The sequence below is a fragment of the Eumetopias jubatus genome, unplaced genomic scaffold (assembly GCF_037043125.1).
Source record: "Eumetopias jubatus isolate StellerSeaLion01/CBP00866 unplaced genomic scaffold, mEumJub1_p1.0 scaffold_17, whole genome shotgun sequence".
NCBI classification, from domain to species: Eukaryota; Metazoa; Chordata; class Mammalia; order Carnivora; family Otariidae; genus Eumetopias; species Eumetopias jubatus.
In genome coordinates, this window is record NW_028274823.1 from 50,958,730 (window position 1) to 50,981,589 (window position 22,860).

At 53.1% G+C, this 22,860-nt stretch overlaps 1 protein-coding gene across 1 annotated transcript in view; it reads left to right on the forward strand.

Moving 5' to 3' along the window:
• DLG5 (discs large MAGUK scaffold protein 5) overlaps positions 1-22,860 on the forward strand; it is a 119,641-nt gene that overhangs the window by 59,260 nt on the left and 37,521 nt on the right. Inside the window, exons 3-7 of the mRNA XM_028109742.2 lie at positions 2,541-2,703; positions 4,933-5,076; positions 5,671-5,854; positions 16,318-16,577; positions 17,971-18,283. Coding sequence (XP_027965543.1) covers positions 2,541-2,703; positions 4,933-5,076; positions 5,671-5,854; positions 16,318-16,577; positions 17,971-18,283 — 1,064 coding nt within the window. The remainder of the gene's footprint in view (positions 1-2,540; positions 2,704-4,932; positions 5,077-5,670; positions 5,855-16,317; positions 16,578-17,970; positions 18,284-22,860) is intronic.

A 22,860-nucleotide genomic window follows, 5' to 3' on the forward strand; every position in this document is an offset into this window, starting at 1 on the left:
GAAGAAGCAGGCCTCCTGCCTAGCAGGGAGCCCGATGTGGGGCTCGATCCCAGGACCCTGGGATCATGACCTGAGCCGAAGGCGGATGCTTAGTGACTGAGCCACCCAGGCGCCCCAGTTCATAGATACTCAAAAATTTTTAGTTTTAATTTCTAATCCGTTGGTGATCATTAGAGACTTATAACCCATGTAAACAAAAGCTCTTGGGAGTCCCCAATCATTTTTAAGATCATAAAGCGGTCCTAAGATCAAAAAGTTTGCGAACCGTCAGGTGAAGACCTTGGGCTCTGGGGTCAGGTAGATGGAGGGGGATCCAAAACTCAGTGCTGTCATTTATTGGCTCTGTGACCTGGGCAGTTCATTTAATCTTGATACGTTTTTGTTTCCTGATGTGTAAAATGGGAATAACAGCAGTAACTTCCTTAAGGGGATGGGATGCGTTTCAGAAACCACCAGGCAGGAAGTGAGGACCAGTCATGGCTGTTGTTTGGGGGGCAGTGAGGCACGGAGGTGGAGAGCGTGTGCTCTCGATGCAGGTGCTGGGCTCTCATCCCGGGCATCACTGGCTCTTCGTGCAGGTTTGAGTCCGCGCCCTGATCTTGCCGGGCCTCTGTTTTCTCAGCTGTAGAACGGGGATAACAATGTGAGTGCCCAGCTGGGTTTGGGAGATTAACCCCTGGGCGCTCTGTTGGCTGCTGCTGTGTGGCTCGGCGGTGACTGCGAACACTGATTCCCCCTTTTCCAGGTGCTCCTTGTCTTTTCATCCTGCTCTCTTGGCTTTGTCTGTCCCACATGGATCATTGCCCCTAAAGTTGGTTAGAGGGTGACTCACAGGCATCAGCGGGAGGGGCATCGGATACACGTCCCGAGGAAGCCTCACTTGTCAGAGCACCGGCTAAGTTATTGCTGGTTGGATGACAGTGTAGACCTGGCTCTGGGTTAAGGGTCTTACAAGTGACTTCGTTTGCCAGAAGAGGACGTGACAGAGCCTACACAGCTGTAACCAGCTGCTTTCCAGAACTCCGGGGGCAGGGGTGAGGGTCCAGGGTCTTTTGGGGAGAGGCGAGGGAAGGCTTCTCAGGCTGTGGAGTAGAACTGTGTGGGGGGCGGGGGAGATGGTTGTGGGCCCCACCTTAGAGGACATTCTGACCCAGAGGCCTGGCCCGAGCCCAGCAGTCCCAGCTGTTATGGTGGTGGCGGCGGTTCTATAATAACATGCACTTTCGGGGCGGGGGGACCCGATTCAGTGGTTGGGGTTCCCATTTGGGATAATGCTGAACTGAGAGATGGGAGCTCCTACCTCACACCGTGATCTAGCCTGTCCCCCAAAAGTGTCGAAGTCCCCATCTTCCCTGGCGCTCCTGGAGGATGCGAGACCACACCCGAGTGCCCATCTTTTGTTTTGGGGGACGCTTGGCTTGCACAAGCAGTCAGCCAGAAGGATCAGGTAGGGGGCTGGTGGTCAAGATGGCCCAGGGTCAGAAGACCTGCATCTTGCCCTTCGCACATTCTAGGGCTGCAGGGGAGACAGACACTGTGTTCCCTGGGGTGAATCGGCCTCCCAGGTCACATCCATAAATGAGATGGGCTGCTGTGAGTTCCTGTGATCCTACCTAGGATCTCTGAGGGTTAGCGCAGATATCCCGGGTGAATGTGTGGACCGAGTTAAAGATAAAAGCACCACGGATTTTGTCTCTGTTTCCTGGACATTTGAGTGAGATGCTTTATTCTTAGAAAAGGATTTGGATCTCGTCAGAGGTGTTGCTGGTGGTCACTGTTGCTGCTGGTCCTTAGTAATCGCGTAAGGCATGGGGTTTCCTTTGGGAGAGTCCTGGGCACAGGTGATGAGGGCCTGATAAGGACTGGGCGGTCAGAGGCCTGAGGACTTGGCCTGCATCATGTCACACTGACCTTAGCCGTGGGCGGCTCTCCCTGAGAGCCTTCTCTGAGCCCACAGCCGTGGGCTGGCTGGGGCAGGTCCTCTGGGCATGTGGAGAGGTTGGGGAAGGGGGCTGTGTAGTGTGTTCAGCCCTGGTTGGGGTGGGGGCGGGAACACAGCCCCGGGCCCCAGCTTCAGAGCCAGCTGCCTTGGGCCTCAGAAGCTTCACTGGGTCCTGCCTGTCCCTTCCTCCTCAAGCCGTGTATTCCATTCTGCTCAGGCCTTAGGTTGGCCTCTCCACGCCCAGGGTTTGGGAATACCTGCTGTTTCCAGACCAGGCAGAGATGCTCAGATCAGGGCCCAAAGGGTTCCATCTTGGAGGTGTCACAGCCGGGCTGGGAAGAGAGTAGGGGTCTCCAGTCAGGGCCAGCAGAATGGGTGGGTGTTGCTGGGGTGCTGGAGCAGACAGCCTGGGCTTAGGTCTCCGTTCCCCCTCTTACTCCTGACTTGGTGTCATCTGAAAGGCAGATGCCAGCAGGACTCACCTGGTAGGGTTGTTTGGCGCAGCTGATGCAGGCCAAGGTCTAGGAACAGTGCCTGGCACACCTAGCGAGTGCTGTCTAAATGCCAGTTCACTTTATTATTGATTTTCCCCTGCCAGGTACCACCGGGAAGGCTCCATCCCCGCCACCCCTCCTCACGGACCGGCAGGTGAACGAGAAGGTGGAGAACCTCTCCATTCAGCTGCGGCTGATGACCCGAGAGAGGAATGAACTGCGGAAGCGCCTGGCCTTCGCGACCCATGGGACGACCTTTGATAAGAGGTAGTGATGCACCTGCCTCCCTGGCCAGGCCCGATGGACCAGGGCTACTCTCCCGCTGCCATCACGCCGGCCCCTCCCTCTCAGGCACTCATCCTTAGCTCCCGGGGGTCCATGCTACACTGCCAGGGTGTCCCTTTGCCTCACTGCCCCCATCGCTTGGAAACGCCCTCCCTGCAGCCCTGGATGGGGGGAGGGAACACAGGTCGGTTATGCTTCCTCCAAGCCACATAGGCGCCCGTGGCCTGAGTCACACAACACAGAGACTGAGAAGTGTGGGTGTGTCTGTCATTTACTCATCCTCTGCAGGTGGTTTGGTGGGCGGTTTTAGCAGCAGCTGGTGGGGCCTGGTCCTACCTTGGTGCCTCCTCATGGGTTGGTTGGGTGGCCTTGGCTCGTCCTGCCCCTCTCGAGGCCTCTGCCTTCCAGCACCAGGGCAGTATACTTCCTCGCTATCTTGTCTGCGGCCCTCCCTGATGGAGATAGTTGTCCCCGTGCTGAGCCCTCGACCGGCCTGGCTGTGTGCAGGCACGTGTGTGTGCATGTCTGTGTGTGTGTGCATGGCTGTGTGTATGTGTGTGCACGTCTGTGTGCTCGTCCGTGTCTATGTGTGTGCACGTCTGTGTGTGCACGTGTGTGCGTGTGTGCATGGCTGTGTCTATGTGTGTGTACGTCTTTGTGCTCGTCTATGTCTATGTGTATGCATATCCGTGTGCATGTCTGTGTGCATGTCTGTGTGCTCATCTGTGTGTGTGCATGTCTCTGTGTGCACGTCTGTGTGTGCACGTCTGTGTCTATGCACATCTGTGTGTGTGTGCATGTCTGTGTGCGCACTTCTGTGTGTGTGCACGTCTGTGTCTGTGTGCACGTCTGTGTGTGCATGTCTGTGTGTATGCTCGTCTGTGTGTGTGCACGTCTGTGTGTGCGCACATCTGTGTGTGTGTACATCTGTGTGTGTGTGCGTGTCTCTGTGTGTGTGCTCGTCTGTGTGTGTGTGTGCGCGTGCGCATGTCTGTGTGTCTGCACGTGCCTCTCCTTACTGCTAGTTATGTGTTCCCATGTTCATTGTTCCCTGCCACGTGTGTGTTTTAGGAGGGTATATTCCACCTGGCTTCTGTGTGGTTTTGGAAAAAATCTTGGTCACTTCTTTTGTTGGGATTTAGAGGTGGATACCAGGTCCATGGTGGGGGCAAAGGGAAGGTCTTTCCCCACCTGCCCCATCCAGGAGGGCTTCGTGGAGGAGGAGGAATAGAGTCTGATTTGTCCTTCTAGGAGATGCTGGTAGGGGTTCTCAGGGGAGGGGGGCTGCCTTTAGGAGCATCAGGCATGTGAGTGCCTCGTCCTGAGGAAGTTCCTCTGGGTCGATGTCAGGCCTGCAAAGGTGGTCCCCTGAGGTTGCTTTGACGAAGATATGGTCCTCAGCACAGAGGCAGGGCCCGTGGAGACATGGTGTGCTAGAGTGCCTGTTGTCCAATGCCTGCCTCGTGTCCCCGAGACTGACGGCTGGCCGAGCCTGCAGCGTTTGCTGTCTGGCCGCCCACAGAGCAGGGTTACTGAGGCCAGCTGGAGGCCTGGTTCTCACCCTGGAGCGTGCACCGGAATCAGCAGAGGGCTTGTTAAAGCTCGGGTTGCTGGTTAGCCCGCCCTCCCTCCCTCCCACGTGTCTGATTCAGGAGTTCTGGGGCTGACCTGAGGATTTGCACTTCTGACACATCCCCCGGTGAAACTAATGCTGCAGGTCTGGGAACCCCACTCTGAGAAGCAGTGCTCCGGGCCAGTGTCCTCACCAGTGGCTGCACACCAGAACCCCCACCCTGGTGTCTGGGTCATACCCCCAAGGACACTCATGTAACTGGGCTGGGCCTTGGTGTTTTGATTATCCCAAGATTGATAGTCACTTTCCTAAAAAGAGGAGAAGCTTCCTCACAGGTTTCTGGGGGGCCCACTGTGGGTGAAGGCCTGCTGCACGGCCTGCCTGGGAGCTGCTAGATAATAAGACAGTACCTTCTGAGCTCCCCAGGCCCGAGCAAGGAGCCCAGGCAACCATGGTCCTCCATGCCAGGGATCCTGTGGGTCTGGGGAGGCCAGGATGTCTGAGTTGAACAAGTGCCAGGTGGTTGGGGTGCATAGGAGACCAGTATCTGGGGACACTGGGCTGGAGGCTCCCCAGGCAGAGACATCCGTTGTCCGAGTGATCCCGGGGCCTGTGTTCACTGCCGCTGTCTGGGTCAGGCCCTACCACAGGCTGAATCCTGACTACGAGAGGCTGAAGATCCAGTGCGTGCGGGCCATGTCGGACCTGCAGAGCCTGCAGAAGCAGCACACCAACGCCTTGAAGAGGTGCGAGGAGGTGGCCAAGGAGACCGACTTCTACCAGTGAGTGGGACTGCCTCATGGCACTTAGTGGGCCTTCAGCAAGTGGGGTGGGGTCTTTGGGTCTCAGTTTTTAAAAGTGCAGGCTGAGATGTGAACCTTTCACACCAGCTAGTGACAGCCTCGGAAGCAGAGCTGGTAGGAAAGGGATTGGAAATTAGGCAGTAGGCCAGGCAGATGGCTGGGCTCCTGGGTCCCTGTCCAAGGGCTTTGCTGCAGCTCCTGCGGTAGGAGAGGTGGATGGGCCTGTTCCCCTTTGGTCTCCTGGGGCCCCTCTGAGTGTACTGACCTGCCTTACCTGCTGACCTTTGCCCAGGCCTCAGTCCTCAGAGGTGCCAGGCCTGTACCAGGTAAGGGCTCATCTCCTTGCCTGGGCCTTCCTACGTCTGCCCTTTGGTATGAGGTTTTTAAAAATGGTTTGGTTCTTTCTGGCCTTTGGCTGATACCAAGTTTTGGCCTGTCTCTGAGTGCTGCTGTCCTGGTTACTGTGGGCTCCCATTAGGTGTTTTGGGCGTACTGGGCCTGGAGGGGCTGCAGAAGAGGGGCTGGCGGGGGTTGGAGGCTGGCTGCCATTCACTGTGTGTATGGGGGTTGTAGCACACTCCACAGTCGGCTCCTGAGTGACCAGACCCAGCTGAAGGATGATGTGGACATGCTGAGGCGGGAGAACGGACAGCTGCTGCGGGAACGTAACCTGCTGCAGCAGTCGTGGGAGGACATGAAGCGGCTCCATGAGGAGGACCAGAAGGAGATTGGTGACCTCCGGGCCCAACAGCAGCAGGTAGAGCTGGGCAGAGTGGCAAGGAGCAGACCAAGGTTGTGCATCCTCCTACCCCGTCATCCATCTACTCGTCATCCATCCTCCCACCCACCATCCATCCTTCCACCCACCATCCATCCATCCATCCATCCATCCTTCCACCCACCATCCATCCATCCATCCATCCATCCTTCCACCCACCATCCATCCATCCATCCATCCATCCATCCTTCCACCCACCATCCATCCATCCATCCATCCATCCATCCTTCCACCCACCATCCGTCCTTCCACCCACCATCCGTCCTTCCACCCACCATCCATCCATCCATCCATCCATCCATCCTTCCACCCACCATCCATCCATCCATCCATCCATCCTTCCACCCACCATCCATCCATCCATCCATCCATCCTTCCACCCACCATCCATCCATCCATCCATCCATCCATCCTTCCACCCACCATCCATCCATCCATCCATCCATCCTTCCACCCACCATCCATCCATCCATCCATCCATCCTTCCACCCACCATCCGTCCTTCCACCCACCATCCGTCCTTCCACCCACCATCCGTCCTTCCACCCACCATCCATCCTTCCACCCACCATCCGTCCTTCCACCCACCATCCGTCCTTCCACCCACCATCCATCCATCCAACCATCCATCCATCCTTCCACCCACCATCCGTCCTTCCACCCACCATCCATCCATCCAACCATCCATCCATCCTTCCACCCACCATCCATCCTTCCACCCACCATCCATCCATCCAACCATCCATCCATCCTTCCACCCACCATCCGTCCTTCCACCCACCATCCATCCATCCAACCATCCATCCATCCTTCCACCCACCATCCATCCTTCCATGCATCCCTCACCCACCCACCATCTGTCCTTCCACCCACCATCCATCCTTCCATGCATCCCTCACCCACCCACCCACCATCCATCCTCTTACTCCCCTTACATTCTTCCACCTGTTCACCCACCCACCTACCATCCATCCATCCACCCTCCCACGTAGCCATGTGATCATTTAGTAAGTATTTTTGGAATGCCTGATGTGAGGCACTGGGATATCTGTGAACGGACGCTCTTGAACTCTGCAGTCCAATGGGGGAGACTGATGCTCGTCAAATGATCACACGGATCTGTGTATCACTGTGAACGTTGCAAGGGCTGTCAGAGAGGAGGTGCTATGCAGTGCTGTTCAGTGTGGAAGAGGAATGTGACAGAGTAAGGGGACTTGTGGGTCTGTAGCTTCCTCCCTTTGTGTGGGTCGTGTGAGCTCTTACAGATGGAGAGAAGCATGGAAGTATTGAAGCCCTGTGCAGGTAAGAGATGGAGTAGTTGTTGTTGTTAGTTTTTGGTGGGAGTGTCTCCTCTTCTTTTGCTCCTGACTTACATTCCAAGGTAGTTTCTTCGCTTTTCTCGGCTCTTGTTTCACATGGACAAAAGCATAGGAGTGGGCCAGTCAGTGCGAAAACTGGCTTGCTGTGAGTGCCGTTGGCCAGTATTCCTCTTAGAGCTCACAGACGGAACTGCCCGGGCTGACGGCAGGGGCCGAGGCCACGTCCTGCGTGCATAGATGGTTGCGTGTTTAGGGTGGGAAGGCAGTCCCAGTGAGCGGCAGAGCATCCTGAGCACTGCCGTAGAGCGTCCCCGTCCCCATCGAAATCATTTATGGCTCCCCGAGTTAAAGCAGGACTGTTGGGGCTTGCTCCACACAAAACTCATATGGGACAATGTGAGCTCATCTGATCATGTAGCATGACATTATCTCTCTTGCTTTTTTTTTTCATTTACAATTAAAATTTTGCAATTTTAAATTCTGTAAACTTATAGAAGAGTTGCAAGTACAGCCCAAAGAATTTTTACCCCTTATCATTCCAGAACAAACTGCCAACCTGTGTGCTTTTTAATAAACAAGGATATTCTCATATATGACAGTAACACAAACATCAACGTCAGGAAACATTGATACATAATACCATCTATTCATCAGGCCTCAATTTGAGTCTTGCCAGTTGTATGCATTGTGTCTTTAATAAGAAAAGGATCCAGGCCAGAATAAGGCATTGCAGGTCTCTTTGGTCTCCCTCAATCTGGAAGAGTTCCTCAGACTTTGACTTACCTCATCTTGATGCTTCAGAAGATGCCAGGCTAGCATGTCCCTCCACCTGGATTTGTCCGATCTTGCTGGTTTGATTCCATTTGTGCATCTTGGGACTGTCACAGAAGTGATATTGCCACCTTCTCAGTTGTCTTAGAGGTTGGGACTTGGTTAGGAGCCGCTCCCGGTGATGTTCCCTTTGGTCACTTGATGAAGGTGACATCTCCAGCCTTCTCTCCTGCAGAGTTACTTGTTTTCCCTTTGCCCGTCTGTCTTTATGTGGACTCATGATTTCCGGCTTTATTCGGCGGGTTGTGATTCATTGTGGCCGGCAGGAGCCCCTTCAAGATGCTTCTCTGACTTTTTGACAGGCCCTTCTCACTCTTTGAACACTTTCTTGCTCTCTGGGAGATGTCGTCCCAGGCTCATTGCATTTCCTGCCCTTGCCCTGGGAATCAGCCATTTCTCCAAGGAGTCCTCATTCCTTTTAGTAGAGGATGGTACTTAGAAGCAAGATCTGAACGCCAGGTGTGCACGTAGCTACTGGGGTATCGCTGCTCCCAAGCCGTGTCAGTAGCCAGAGTAGGAAATATCTGAGTTTCCATGTCTCTTGTCTCCCACTCCCCCTCATATATCTGGATATTCGATATGTAGCATTAATATTAAAAACCGTGAGTTTGCACTAACACTCCCAGTTCCAGTCTGACACCACAATACCATGGGTTCATTCTAGCTGCCTCCCTTTCTGTTTTTGTTGACTCCCTTTTTCGGCAGGGGGAAACCACAGTGAGAGGCAGGGATGGCCCCAGCCGACGGTTTGTGCGCCTTCTCTGCCCAGGGCTGGGGGTGCCGGCTTTGTCTCCCTGTCTTTACCTTCACCCTGCCATTTCTGGGCGCGTTTATTTATGGGCATTTTTCCACCCTGTCTAAATGTGGCCCAGCCTTCCTCCTTGGGTTTAGTTTGGATTTTACTTTTCTTTGAGTGATTTCTCATTTCAGGTGTGTTTCTGGCCCCATCTTAGCCTAAGGGAAGGCCCATAGCCTTGCCAGAAAGTGGCGGAATGGGACTTTGTCAGGGCAGCAGACTTGGCCTCATATGGTCGTCCCGGAGGGTAGCTGATGTCGCATGTGGAGTGGTGGCGCTGTGTGCCTGCCTGAGTGTGTGCTCTCATCGCTGCTCTAGTTCGAGTCTCCTCAAGGCTGGGGTAAAATCAGCCCTCCTGGAGGATGTGGACTAGTAGCCGGAGCCCCCGCCCTGATGCGGGTGTGTCAGACGGGGCAGTCCCTCTGCAGTCAGTTTGGCAGTTCCTGCAACTGTGAACATGCAGTCCCCTTCCGACCCAGCAATTCTACTTCGAGGTGTGTACCCAAGAGAATTGCAAACAGCTGTTACACAGAAACCCGTAGTGTAAATGTTCGTAGTGGCGTCATTCACAGTAGCCAGAAAAGGGATACGGTCCAGATGTCCATCGGCCGGCGAATGGATACGGTGGAAAGTGTGGTCTGTGCTCTACAGCAGAATATTAACATCCAGCATGAAAACACATGAGGCGGTGACACCTGCTCCCACATGGATGGACCTCGAAAACTTTGTGTGAAATGAAAGAAGCCAGTCACAAAAGACCACACAGTGTCCGATTCCCCTTGTGTGACCTGTCCGGAACGGGGCATTCCCTAGAGACAGAAGGTAGCCGAGGGCTTGTGTGGGGCAGGGGGTCGGGAGAAGGGAGGGTGGGTGCGCGCGCATGGGCATGGGCCTCCTTTTGAGGGGGATGACAACATTCTGGAATTATGCAGTGGTACTTACTGCACAGCCTTGTGGATTTGCAACCTTGTAAACATACCAGCTCCACAGACTGGGGCGCTTGAAAGGGCGAATTGTACAGTGTATGAATTATAGCTGGGGAAAAAAGACTCCGGTTATCACTTTGTCATAAAAAAATGTCTGCCCTCATGAGGCGTAAAGTCTCATGACCTCCCGTTCTCTGACTGTCCCGAGGACTTTCACAGCTTGAACAAACATCCGGACTGAGCTCGCTCTCCCCCTTCCCCCCCTTTCCTGTCCTCCCCACAAATGACATGGGACGGTCACTGCCCCTCCCTTCCAGCTCATGCCTCCCTCTCCTGTCCTCTCCTACAGCTGTGACCCTTGGGGGGCTAGTTTGTTACAGTGGTCAGTGAGTCTCCCCAGCTCTGTTCAGCTGGACCGGTGTCCCGTGGCACGTGCCATCTTAGGATGGCACTGGGACAGGAGGCCGGCCGCCGCGGGGGCGCGGGTGAGGGCGCATCTCTGAGCTGCCAGGACTACCCGCTCTCCCCAGCCCGGGCCGCCTCACCTTCACCGGGTCTGGGCTGGATGCTGGGCTGTGGAAAGCTCATACCTGGATAGGCCAGCAGCAGAGGAAGCAGGGGAGCAGGGGACACGGGGGTGGCCACAGGTTTCCTCCCCACAGGGCCCGAGGGCAAAGGTTGACCTCGCTGGACAAGGCCGGTTTTGTTGCCTGGCCCCTCCCATGCCTTGTTCACTTGAAGAGGCCCTTGCAGGGTAAATGGTGCTGTTTGACTTGTGTGTTTGCTTGAGGGATTTGTGGGGCTCCCCAGCCCTCTGCATGATTTATTTCTGAGGAACTGAGGTGGCCCTGGCTGGGAGGGGCGCCATGCCCCAGGCCCTCTCCCACTTTGCCTGTGTGTGTGCATGTGTTGGCATGCATATGTGTGGGGAGGTGACTCGCAGCCCGGCAGTGCCATCTCCAGGTCCCTCAGTCAGAATGTGCCATCTGGATTCTTCTGGGGTGCTTCTGAAGTGCCCAAGAGAGCCCGGGCAGAGACTGCCAAGCCTTGGTTGGGGGAGCAACATGGAGGATCCTCTTTCTTTTCTACTGTGATATGTATTCTTTGGTTAAAAAAGAAAAAAATCTGCAAATAGCAGTGAAGTCACCCACCCCCACCTCAGCTTTTGGTGATTCGTGAAAGTTGACTTCTTTTTTCAGATGTCCAGGAATGGGGTTTCTGAGTTTCTGAAGGGCATGCTTCACACAAGCCCAGAGCGGAGAGTGTTTCTGACCAGTGCAGAGATGAGGGCCATTCTCTTGTTGGCTTCCTTGTGGGGCACAGCCAAGCTGCTCCGTCCTGCTGTGTGGATGGAACCAGACCCTCGCTTCCGGCCACTTCCTCCCTGGCCTCACAAGCTGGGGGAGTCATCTCTAAAGAATTTGAGATGAGAAGTTTACTGCCTGTCTCGTTTTAGAATTCTCTGCCAAACTAGATAGTCTTGATCACTTAAAATTCCATTAGCCTTGCTGGGAAGCTGAACGTGTGTGTGTGTGTGTGTGTGTGTGTGTGTGTGTGTGTGTGTGTGTGTGTTGAACTATCTAATAAGACCATAATCATCTGATTATAAAAGGGAAAAATTCTAAGCTAATAAATAGGATAGCTTTTCAGTTATCCAGAGTTAACTATGGCCATGGTTTTTCCAAACTTCTTCAGAGGCTTTAACCACATTTGCCCATATTTTGAGTCCCGCTTGTAGAGAAAAGTCGAGAAGTATTTGGGGGCCCATGAGCCTCTTTTTTTTTTTTTAAAGATGTTATTTATTTACTTGACAGAGAGAGACACAGTGAGAGAGGGAACACAAGCAGGGAGAGTGGGAGAGGGAGAAGCAGACTCTCCGCTGAGCAGGGACCCCAATGCGGGGCTCGATTCCAGGATCCTGGGATCATGACCTGAGCCAAAGGCAAACGCTTAACGACTGAGCCACCCAGGTCCCCCCCATGAGCCTCTTTGAATGTCTGGATGCTGTCCTGTGGGAAAGGGATCCTTCGGGACTAGGGCTAGAATGAGAACAAGAGGGTAGAAGTTAAGGAAGGTGGATTTCAGCTCATAATAGACAAGATCTGGTCCTGTGGAGTGTTCACCTGTGGGCAAGGCCACAGCCAGAACAACACAGGCTATTAGCCCGATGATCCCAGGTCCCTTCTGATGCCAAATCCCACCATGTAAGATCTGGGCTGAGCATCAGAAGGGATTTCTGGGTCTGCTCTGGGGTTTTCCCTGACTGTCGCTGTCTCCCCGGGAACTTGGGACCTATCCTGGCAGCCAGTTCGCTGCCCTGGATTGTCATGCAGGCTCCAGTCCAAGCTCCTCACGGTTCGGGCTTTTGGGGGACTGTCTCCCAAGGAAGAAAGGGCAAGCCACGGTGTAGATTCCAGATTCTGTTGTGGACCCGTGAAGATAGCAAGGCCCAAAATGAGGTATTTGTGCTGTGTCAAGGCTGCCTTTAGAACTAGTTTCTTTCTTGATGAAGCTCAGAAGATGTGGCAACTGCAGGAGAGCATTCAGCCGGGCTACCCAGGGCTGCCACCTAGTGGGCAAGACCGAGAATGGCAGCAGGGCCTTTGCAGAAACCAGTCGTTCCTTTGGAGCCAGTGGGGTTCTCACCTGGCTTAGGGGATGTGCAGAGTGTAAAACATTTGAAGTGATTTATTTTTTCTGTTTTTTAAAAAAGATTTTATTTATTTATTTGAGAGAGAGAGAGAGTATGAGCTGAGCTGGGTGGGGGGTGTGGGGAGGGGCAGAGGCAGAGGGAGGAACAGGGTCACAGATGAGCACAGAGCCCAGCACAGGGGCTCAATCCCAGGACCCTGAGATCAGGACCTGAGCTAAAGGCAGGCGCTCAACTGACTGAGCCACCCAGGCATCCCTTGAAGTGATTTTTAATTGGAATGTTTGAGGTACTGTCCACAAGTCGGGGCAATCCAGTCTAGAAGCTGGACCTTTTTCAGACACGGGTAGAGACACTGACCCAGAAATCGGAGAACTCTCCGTTCTCTGTTTGTGTCCTGGGCACATGTGGGCGTGGGTCCTTGTGGAACGCCTCTGTACGTTGTGGGCCCTGCATCGGATGATGTGCTTGGTGTCCTTCAGCCCTCACTGTCTGCACCTGGAGGCATTCAGCTGTCCTCACTTTGTCCTGGACTTGGGCTCAGTTCTTACTCGGTGATTTATGGAAAAGAATAAATGTTATATTCCCATGCCACAACATATAGGAAAGATATTCCAAGTAGTTTAAAGATTTAAATGTGAAAAGTAAAACTGAAACTTTTTAGAAAAAAAGATAGAGAATCTTCATGATCTCAAGGTAGGAAGGAGCTTCTTAAATAGAATAACCAAAGCCCAAGCCATAAAGGAAATGATTGATAGATTTTACTGTATCCAAATGGGAAAATTTAGTATAACATAAGACACATACTGGGAGAAGATTTTGTAATAAATACAACTGGGAAAGGACTAGTACCTGGAATTTAAAACTAAGTCCTATAGGAAGAAAAGAAGAGAGAAAGGAGCAGGTGGGGAAGGAGGGAGGAAGGAAAATCAAAGGATGTGGCCAGGCAATTCACAGAAGAGAAAAGGTGTATAGTCAGTAAACAGGAGTCATAAGGAGAGTTGCTCTCTCTAGTAATTGGGAATGCAAGTTAAAAGAGCCCTTATTTGTCTATGAGATTGGCAATACTATTAAAGAAAGATCTGACTTTCACAGTAGCCAAGAGGTAGAAACAACCCATGTCCTTTGACAAATAAATGGATGAACAAAACGCAGTACATACATACACTGCAATATTCATCTTTAAAAAGGAAGGAAATTCTGTCACATACTACAGCATGGATGAACCTTGAGGACATTATGCTAAAGGAAATAAGTCACAGAAAAAGAAACACTGTATGATCCCATTTGTCTGAGGTACTTGGAGTCGTCAGATTCAGAGACAGAAAGTACAGAAGGGGGGTTGCAAGGGCCGAGGGAGGGGGAATGGAGAGTTGTTGTTTGATGGGGACCTAGGTGCAGTTTTGCAAGATGGAAGAGTTCTGGCGGTGGGTCGCACAACAGTATGAATGCACGAAACACTACTGAAACGGACACGTAAAATGTAAGAAATGGTGAACACCGTGATGGAGACCAGGGACACGTCCACCAAACAGAAAAAGAATGTACGATGTGCTCATGTAGTGAAATCCTGCCTGGCATTACTTCCCTGCATCTCCAGAGCAGCATGGAATTAAAGGAGTGTTAGAAACGTTTACTGATACGTAGGTGGTATAAACAGAAGGTTGTGTATGGAAATGGGTGGCAGCAAACTGAGGGGAGTGATCCATTCTGGAGGGGACGAGACGATAAAAGGAAGATGCGGCAGGGGATTTAGGGACAGCTGGAGTGGCTTATTTCTTTGGAGAGCAATTTGAGACATGTGACAAGAAAATCAGGATTAGAGCTAGGTGGCAAGTACTTAAAATCTTGTTATATTATGTGCGCTTCTTTTCTGTATGTTTGGAAGATACTCTACTCTTTTTTTCAGAAAAAACTCTAGACGGTAGAGTGGGCTTAGTGGTTTTCCGACGAGTTGGCAATGTGCAGTTCTGATCTGCCACAGTGAAAGCATTTTTACAAAACAGTGAAGGTTTTAACTGCCCGAGGAACCGATGTACTGCTTTTTAAAATGGGTTTATATTTCAGTATCCTTGCCTTGTAAGATAAGATTGCCTTTGAAGGGAAGAGTTTTGCTAAAAAAAAAGAGAGAGAAGAAAAAGGGAAAAATATTGCCTGCCCTGACTGAGCTGATTTCTGGGGTACCCTTCATCTGCAGCAGAGTCTGTACCGTCTTACTTTCAGTCTTAAGAGTAAAGGTCTTTTACGTGTCCCTTTCAGTAGTGTTTCATGCATTCATACTGTTGAGCTAGTGCTTAGGTCTTAGAGGAATAGTCTCCCTTTCCCTGTCTCTGTGATTTTGACTTTTAGCTCTTTCTTGTTCATCGTCTTTACTGAGGGTGAACCCTCCCTTCAAAGGGAGTATTCAGTCGTCCCAGGTTCTGGTTCTTGGCGCTGCAGAAATCAGATAACTCAGGGTTCATGCTGAATAAGCAGATGATTCCTGGCCTGTTGCAGTTGGAACGGTTAAGCAAGCTTTTCTGGTTGAGTCCTATCATTTGAGGAATAAGGAAACCGAAACCCAGAGATGTGGAGTGACCCACCCAAGGGCTCAGATCCCCCGAGGTGCTTAGCAGAAGTCAGCAGGCCCCTGGCAACCAAATAACTCATTTTATTTTTTATTCTTGAGAGCAGCACCTTGAGTGAACGTCAGTATCTGTGATTCGGAGTAGAATACCGTCTTGCTTAAAACCCTCCCATGGTTCCCATCTCATTCAGGATACAGTCTTTGTTTGCCGTGAGCCTTGAAGTTGTATGCCCATTTCTGCAGCCTCATTTCGAATCCACTCCTTGTTCATTGGGCTCTGACTGGAGCCCTGCCCTCCTCTTTGTGCCTAGAACATGTGTGGTGGTTCTTGCCTCAGGGCCTTTGCACTTGCTCACCCCTTTGTGCTCTAACTGCTGTTCTTCATTTGCATCCAAATTCAGAAGTCACCTTCTTAGAGAGGCCTCCTTAAGCCCTTCTGTCTTTTATCAATAGCCCTTATTATGCCCTGAAGTTATTTTATTTATTATTTTTATCTCTTTCTCTCTACCTCTCTACCTACCGGTCTCTGTGTGTTTGTATCCTTGCATGAGGATAAAATGTCCACAAGCCACAGTCTTTTATGTGTCCTGTCCAGCATCACCAGCATCTAGAGTATATTAGATACTGGTATTGAGGGTCCTCAACACCTCCCCCAGGTTTGGTGATTTGCTAGGAGGAGTCACAAGACTCAACATATAATCATACTCAGGGCCAAAATTTATTTCAGCGAAAGCACGCAAAGCAAAATCAACAAAGGGAAGAGGTGCATGGAGCGAAGTCCAGAGGAAAGCAGGTGCAAGTTTCCGGGAGTCCTCCACTGTGGAGTCACATGGGACACACTTACTTCTTCTGTCTTTGAATTGTGACCTACTCCCTGCCCAGGGATTTTACTGGGCTCCTGCCTCCTGGGCACCCTCTGCCTAGCATGTACTGAAATTCTGGACTCCCAGAAGAAAGCTTGTGCTTAGCCTAAGCCACACTGTTCATCCAGTCCAGGCACCAGGAGCCCCTCTGACCACTTGAGGAGCGTTTTACCTGAGTGTCAGGAACCTGCCATTCAGGTTCCCGGATGCCAGCCAAGGGTCAACTTGTAAGCAGGCCTTTCTTAGGATAGAAGTCTCGGGCCCGCTTCAGTAACTCCTTTCTGCACACTTAAGAAATATTTGTGAATGAGTAAATTGACCAGTATGACGGCAGGGCCTTTGGAATCAGACCTCAAGACTCCTGAAGGCCCGAAGGTGTGGCCTCCCCTCCTTTGTCAGCAATACTGTCCTCAGGTGGACCGACGAGAGTGGTGCGTCTGTCCTTCCTCCTGTCTTCAGGCCCTTGGTAAGTGTGATGCTCTGGTCCCCAGGTGTTGAAGCTCAACGGGTCATCAGAAATTCTCAATAAGCTGTACGACACGGCCATGGACAAGCTGGAGGTGGTCAAGAAGGACTATGATGCCCTGCGGAAGAGGTACAGTGAGAAGGTCGCCATCCACAACTCCGACCTGAGCCGCCTGGGGCAGCTGGAGGAGGAGAACCAGCGTCTGCTGAAGCAGGCCGAGATGCTGACACAGCAGAGGGACACGGCCATCCAGCTGCAGCACCAGTGTGCGCTCTCCCTGAGGAGGTAAGAGCTGCCCTGCCGCCCCCCTCCTGCGCAGGGAACGGCCACAGGGCCGAGCGGGCCACCGTTGCCTTAGGACCCACTCTCCTTTAGGGGCTTACTGTTATCTGCAAGGCTTCCCCCACTTCCAGGGGGTTGGGGGGGGCAAATGGACTGTGCCTTTTCATGCGAAAAAATATTTTTAGAACATTTGGGAAACATTTTGTTGGCACTTGGTGTGGCTTGGGAATTGTGCTCCTTCCTCACATCCGAACAGCTCTGGTGTGTTCTGCCCACCCTGTTTCTTAGGTCTCCCCACAGGCCTCTTCCCTCTGTGTCACCCACGCACCCAGCAAATAGGAGAGTTAATTGTCCTAGGCATTGTTCCCTCTAAAATTTCATTTTTTTTTAAAGGTGTATATGGTCTAGGGAAGTGACCCATGCCCTCAAACAGTGTTTGGTAAGGATCCCTATGGAACACCAGTCCCCTGGAGCTTTCACTGGTGTCCTATGCAGGGTGTTCTCTGGACGTAAAAAGGATTAAGAATTGCTGAGTTACACTCAGACAGGTGTCTGCACTGCGGGACTTTTCAGAGCCTTCCCTCTGGGACTCTGCACTAGCCACTCCAGGAGGGGACACAGTGTTTCCCAGTGTAGGCCATCAGAGAGCACACATTCTTTTTCGGTGGAGTTCCGTGAAGAGTTGGTATTCTAAAGAACATGCGTTCCGAAATGCTGCTGGAGAGCTGCAGGTTCTGACTTGCAGGGTTGCCTGTGTGGACGGTGCCTCCCGGCCTAGAAGGGCTGAGCTGTCCTCTTGCACCGGTCACCCACACCCAGGCCTTATCGTCCACATCTGGGAAATGAGGTGGTCAGACTAAATGATCGTTAAGGCCATGTTTATTTCTTTTTTTTTTTTTTAAAGATTTATTTATTTATTTGAGAGAGCGAGAATGAGAGAGAGTACATGAGAGGGGGGAGGGTCAGAGGGAGAAGCAGGCTCCCCGCCGAGCAGGGAGCCTGATGTGGGACTCGATCCCGGGACTCCGGGATCATGACCTGAGCTGAAGGCAGTCGCTTAACCAACCAAGCCACCCAGGCGCCCGCCAGGTTTATTTTTTATATGCTGTGTTTCTAGCATTGTTTTGTTTTTATTCTTAAAAAAGAATGTAGCTTGACTGTGGAAGAAATACACTGTTATTTTCAGTAGAGCAGAGGGCAGGAAGTCGTCAGATCAACTTGTGGTATTTGTAGAAGGCTGAGAAAAATTCCAGGTCCGGGGGCACCGGCGCCCCGTGACTTCCCTCTCTCAGCCGTGCGGATGACCTCACTCGAAACTTCATGCTCAAGGGTCCAGGACAGTGGTCCTGCCTGGGCAGGTCCCCACCCCCACGTCCCAGCTGCCTCTCTCCCCCAGGTTTGAGGCCATCCACCACGAGCTGAACAAGGCCACGGCCCAGAACAAGGACCTGCAGTGGGAGATGGAGCTGCTGCAGTCTGAGATGACCGAGCTGAGGACCATGCAGGCAAAAATGGCAAAGGAATCAGAGAAGTACAAGGAGGAGCGGGATGCGGTGTACAGCGAGTACAAGCTCATCATGAGTGAGCGCGACCAGGTCATCTCCGAGCTGGACAAGCTCCAGACCGAGGTAGAGCTGGCCGAGTCCAAGCTCAAGAGCAGCACGTCCGAGAAGAAGGCGGCCAGCGAGGAGATGGAGGCCCTGCGGCAGGTGGGCGGGGGCGGCTGGCCTCCTGGCCTCTGGGAAATCGGCGTGGGCAGGGGTGTGGCAGCCGTGCTGTCCGCATCGGCGGAGCGGATGGCTTGTCCTGTTAGGCCTGCATGCTGGGCTATCGAGTGCTGCCTGGGGAGCTGCTGAGCTCACACTTGGGGCCCAGCTCCAGTGTGGGCTGCAGGGCTCGCAAAGGGAAGTCCAGCTGTGGGCCGGGCCTTGGAGCTTATAGCGACACAGGCAAGTCAGGTGACACACACAGACATACATGGACTCCGCGCATGGACACTCCCACACCCAGCCCTTGGTTAAGTGATCATGGATCAGCCTTGTGCTGACGGTCAGTGCACATCTCAAAGACTTGCTTGTTGGGAAGCAAGAGCCCAAGGCCAAGTGCCCAAAGCCATCGATACCTTTGGCCTTGTGAATGCAGAAGAGCACTGTCAGGGATGCCACACACACTTCCCCCACCGCGCCAAATAGCTGAGGAGTCTGCTCTTTAAAGATCTGGGCTCCTGCTGGGAAGATGTACTAGGCTGAGCCCAAGGCCCTTCTAAAGCCTTGTTCCCTGGGGGACATGCCTCCAGGGTCAGGGGCTGGGGTCGAGTGGCATCAGAATCGGGCCACTAAGCTTGACTCCTGAGTGATCAGCAAGGAGTCTCTCTCCTACCTGAGCCACTTTGGCCTCATTGCTGACACAGTTTCCCCCCAAGTCCAGATGTGCCCTGCTGGGGCTTGTGTGGGCTCGTGGATTCCTTCTATTTGAGATTCCCTTCCCGTCCTGTTGGTTGGTGCTGTGGCTCACCTTAGAACTGCTTCAACTGACCGTGGCAGGCTTTTTTCGCCCTGAAATAGTCCTCCACTCCTGCGTCTTCGTTCTGCTTGCTCTGCAGATCAGTTACAACGCAGCCTTTAAGACTGGTCTGTGAGAAGTGAAAAGCAAGGTGTTAAAGGTCGGGCAGGTAGGCAGGGGGGTAGCGTGCATTAGGCTGTTGCGGCCAGAGCCCTTGGGACTAAGCCCGAGGCAGGGCTGACGCCCGAGGGGTGACTGGGGCCTGTGAGTCTCTCTGCAGACAGTGATGCCTCCTTATGCCCAGGCGGTGCTCGGGGCCGTGGGAATGCAAGGGACAAGGGCTGTGCTTGGAAAGCGGCGCTCCTCAGTTTGTGGGACCTCTTGCCTCTTTGGGCCTCGGTTTCCTCATCTACAAAACGGACACGAGAGCAGCGCCTCATGGGGTAGCTGGGACCGTGGTGGTTTATTTTATCGTTAAGATGATGGTTATGCCCATCCAAGTCTCACTGCCCTGTTAGGACCAGAGTGAAACCCCATGAAATTGTTTCTGTAGGCAAAAGGGGGCCAAATAAGAGCGATTTCATACAAGGGGAGTGAGAGTTCTCCATACCTTGAAGGAGAAACCCTCGTGAAAAGGAAGAAGAGCATGATGAGGGCATTTTTAATAAGCAAAGATAAAGTATTAGAACTTGGTCATCGTCCTAGAGAAACCATCCCCTCATTTTTACATTCCTGCATCTGAGAGCTGAATTGTTGGGGAAAATGTCGATATTAAATAAGGAAAACAAAACGGTGAAGCAAAAAACTGTGAGTCAGTCACTAAACGACACAGTCAGGGAGAATGTGTGACCTGCCGAGAAGGTGCTAGGCCAGCAGCCCCTGGGTTCCGGAGGTTAACCGTGCTCGGTGGTGGCGTGGAAGGGCTCCGGGCCTCCCGAGGTGCCGGCAGCTGGGGGCGGTCTGTCGCGTGTCGTCCCCCCCCCCCCCCCCCGCACCTTTTCCCAGCACTCCGCTTGCCCTTCAGCCCCAGAGCCGGTTTCCGGGCCTTCACAGGGGGCATTGGCTGGATGTCAAGTGTGCCTGTCAGCTGAGGCAGGAATCTCGTCTAGGCACTGTTCCGAGTCAGCAGGCCCGAGCGGAGAAGCCCTGCTCCCACCCCGGCAGCTTCCAGAGCTGAAACCCTCGGCTCTTTGGCGAGTTTGTCTTCTCAGACAAGACCACGCCCCACCTGGCCAGAGAAGGCCACGTCTGTGGCCTTGACTGTGTTAGCCCTGAGGTGTGGTTGGCACGAGGCTCCTTGGGATTGACCCCATCTCTCTCCAGCAGCGGGTCCGCTGAGGTGGGCCTTCCAGCCAGGCTACCTCCCTGTCTCCCAGCTGCCTTCATTCTGCTCAGCTGAGGAAGTCGTTCTTTTCTTTCTGACAGACCATGCATCCTCTACACTCTTCCCTTCTCTTTGCTCCTCCCTCTTTCCTCTCTCATTGCCCTCCGCCCTCTCCCCCGTCTTCTCTGAGTGGGTTGTGGTGAAAACAGGGCTTCAGGGGGCCTGTCCGGGTCTTTGCCTGCCTCCGGATGCTGCCCTCTCTCCTGCTTCCCCCCCTCCCCAAATGGGCATGTCCACGGGAGCGTCCCCGTCTCGGGCCCCTGTCCCAGCCTCTGGCCCCTGGTGACCGGGTGCGGTGAGGACTCACTGCCTTCAGGAGGGTGGAGGGACTGCCTGGAGCAGCTGGTGTCTGCCCCCGGGAAGCTGTGGGGCACCGCTGCCTGACTCAGAGGTTCTTCCAGATAACAAGTTATGTCCCAAGACCAGCGTCTCCGCCAGAGCTCCTGTCCCACGTCCTCACCTCCCTTCCGGCCCTGAATGCAGCTGTGCCTCTGACGGCCGTGCTGGTGCTGGAGCTCGGGGCTGCGAGTGAGGCAGGGAGTACTGTTGGAGGCGGAGGACAAGCAGCAGGGGACCAGGAGGGCATTCCAAAAACATTGCCACCTCTGGGGAGGGCTGTGAGATGCTGTTCGGCTACAAGAGATGGGTGTGCTCAGGGACAGCTATCTGCTCAGGGAGCACCGCCCTCTCCCTGGGGCCCTGGTGTGCCTCTGCGGGGTCGTTCTCGTTGGCTTTGGTGCCTGGGCCGGGTGAGTGTCTCATGAGGACCGGTCCCTGGCTTCCCGAGCCTGTGGCCCCCTGGATCACCCACAGCAGACGGAAGGAGATCTCAGGTGGTGCTGTTGCAGATTAAGACCTGCCACTTGGAGATAGCACAGTGTAGAGGAGGGAGCACTGGAGTCAGAATCGGGGGACCCGGAATGGAGTTCAGCTCCCCACTAACGGGCGGGGCTCGGGCCAGTCACTTCCTGGGCCCTGAGCATCCTCATCTGTGTTACCAGGATCTCCGCTCCCAGTTCTGTGCCTTCACAATGCCCCGTTCTTCTCCCCTCTCGGTAAAACGAAGTCTTGTACTTCTTATGTTTCTCATCTGGAAACAGTGTTTTGGGAGTGAATTCATTTTGGAGACCAACCATGGGGGCGGGGGGAGGCGGGAGGGGAGAGCGTGGGAGCTGCCTAGCACCGGTGCTGGCCTCTCATGTCTCCCTTGTGGCCCTCACCTGGAGACGCTTATCCAGGGCCAAGGGGAAAGACCTTTCAGTGGAACCACGTGGTAACACATTTCAAATATAAAACTGTATTAGTATATTATAGATCGCTGAGTAAAATGTAAATTTAAATAAATGTTATCATTAAACTTACTCCTTATCTTAATAAATTCTTGACACCTTTACTAATAATGATCGGTTCTCAAAAAATAGCAAACTGAACAAACCAAGGCTGCATGAAAGTGGGAAGAAAATCAGAACGGAGATAATTTGAATTGATCTTGAGAAATGTGGGATGTGAGCAGAGTGCACCAGCCACTGTGTCACTCCGGAGTTAAGGTGTACTTTCTGGGCGGACTTTTCTCCAGCTCCTACTGACTCTTGACTCTTACTTGAGAGATGCAGGGTGGTTGTAAGGTGACTCCGTATTTTCCTCTCTCTCCCCCATCCTCGTCTCTTGGCTGAACCTCTGGGATCTCTCTGAGCGCACCTGAGCAGAGGTGGCGTGTCGGGCTCGCTGTGACAGGTGGGCCGTGGCTCCAGCAGGGGCCTGCTTGCTGTGTTTCCCTTCCTTCTTCCTACCGCTCAGCACACACACAGCAGAGCCTGTTCCTTTTGTGTCCTGTTCGTGTTTTGCCTCTGAAAGCATTTGAGCAGAAGTGGGAATGCCTCCTGCAGTAGATGCTCACTTTGTTATTTTCCCCGCGTTGTCTAAGGATTCTCGAGGCGCAGAGGGAGCTTTCCCTACGAGTGCTTCCGAGAGTTCGATTCGAAACGGTAGCCAAGCATGTAATGCTTTGGGAGGTGTCAAGATGCAAATGTATCAGATTTCAGCTTTTTAAACAAACTGAGACACACAGGACTTCCCCAGCAAAAAGACTGGTGTATTTTCAGATTTAAAAATAACTCTGTATGCCAGAGCATAAAAATGAGTATTGCAGACCCAGGGGGTTGGGAATCGTCATGATCGGCGTCTGCACCTTTCACTGCATTCAGGCCTTGTGCCGTTATGTTTTGACAGGAGAGCTCTTTAGAGAGACGAGGTGGGCTGTCTAAGATTGGAGCATGCGAGTGGCAGGGAGGAGCCTGGGACAAGCGTTCCGGGGGAGGTGTTCTACCTGGGCCAGGGAGACTGAGGCTGAGGAGGGGCTGGGGTTCTGGGACAGGCTCTGCAGGCCCGGGAGTTTGGACA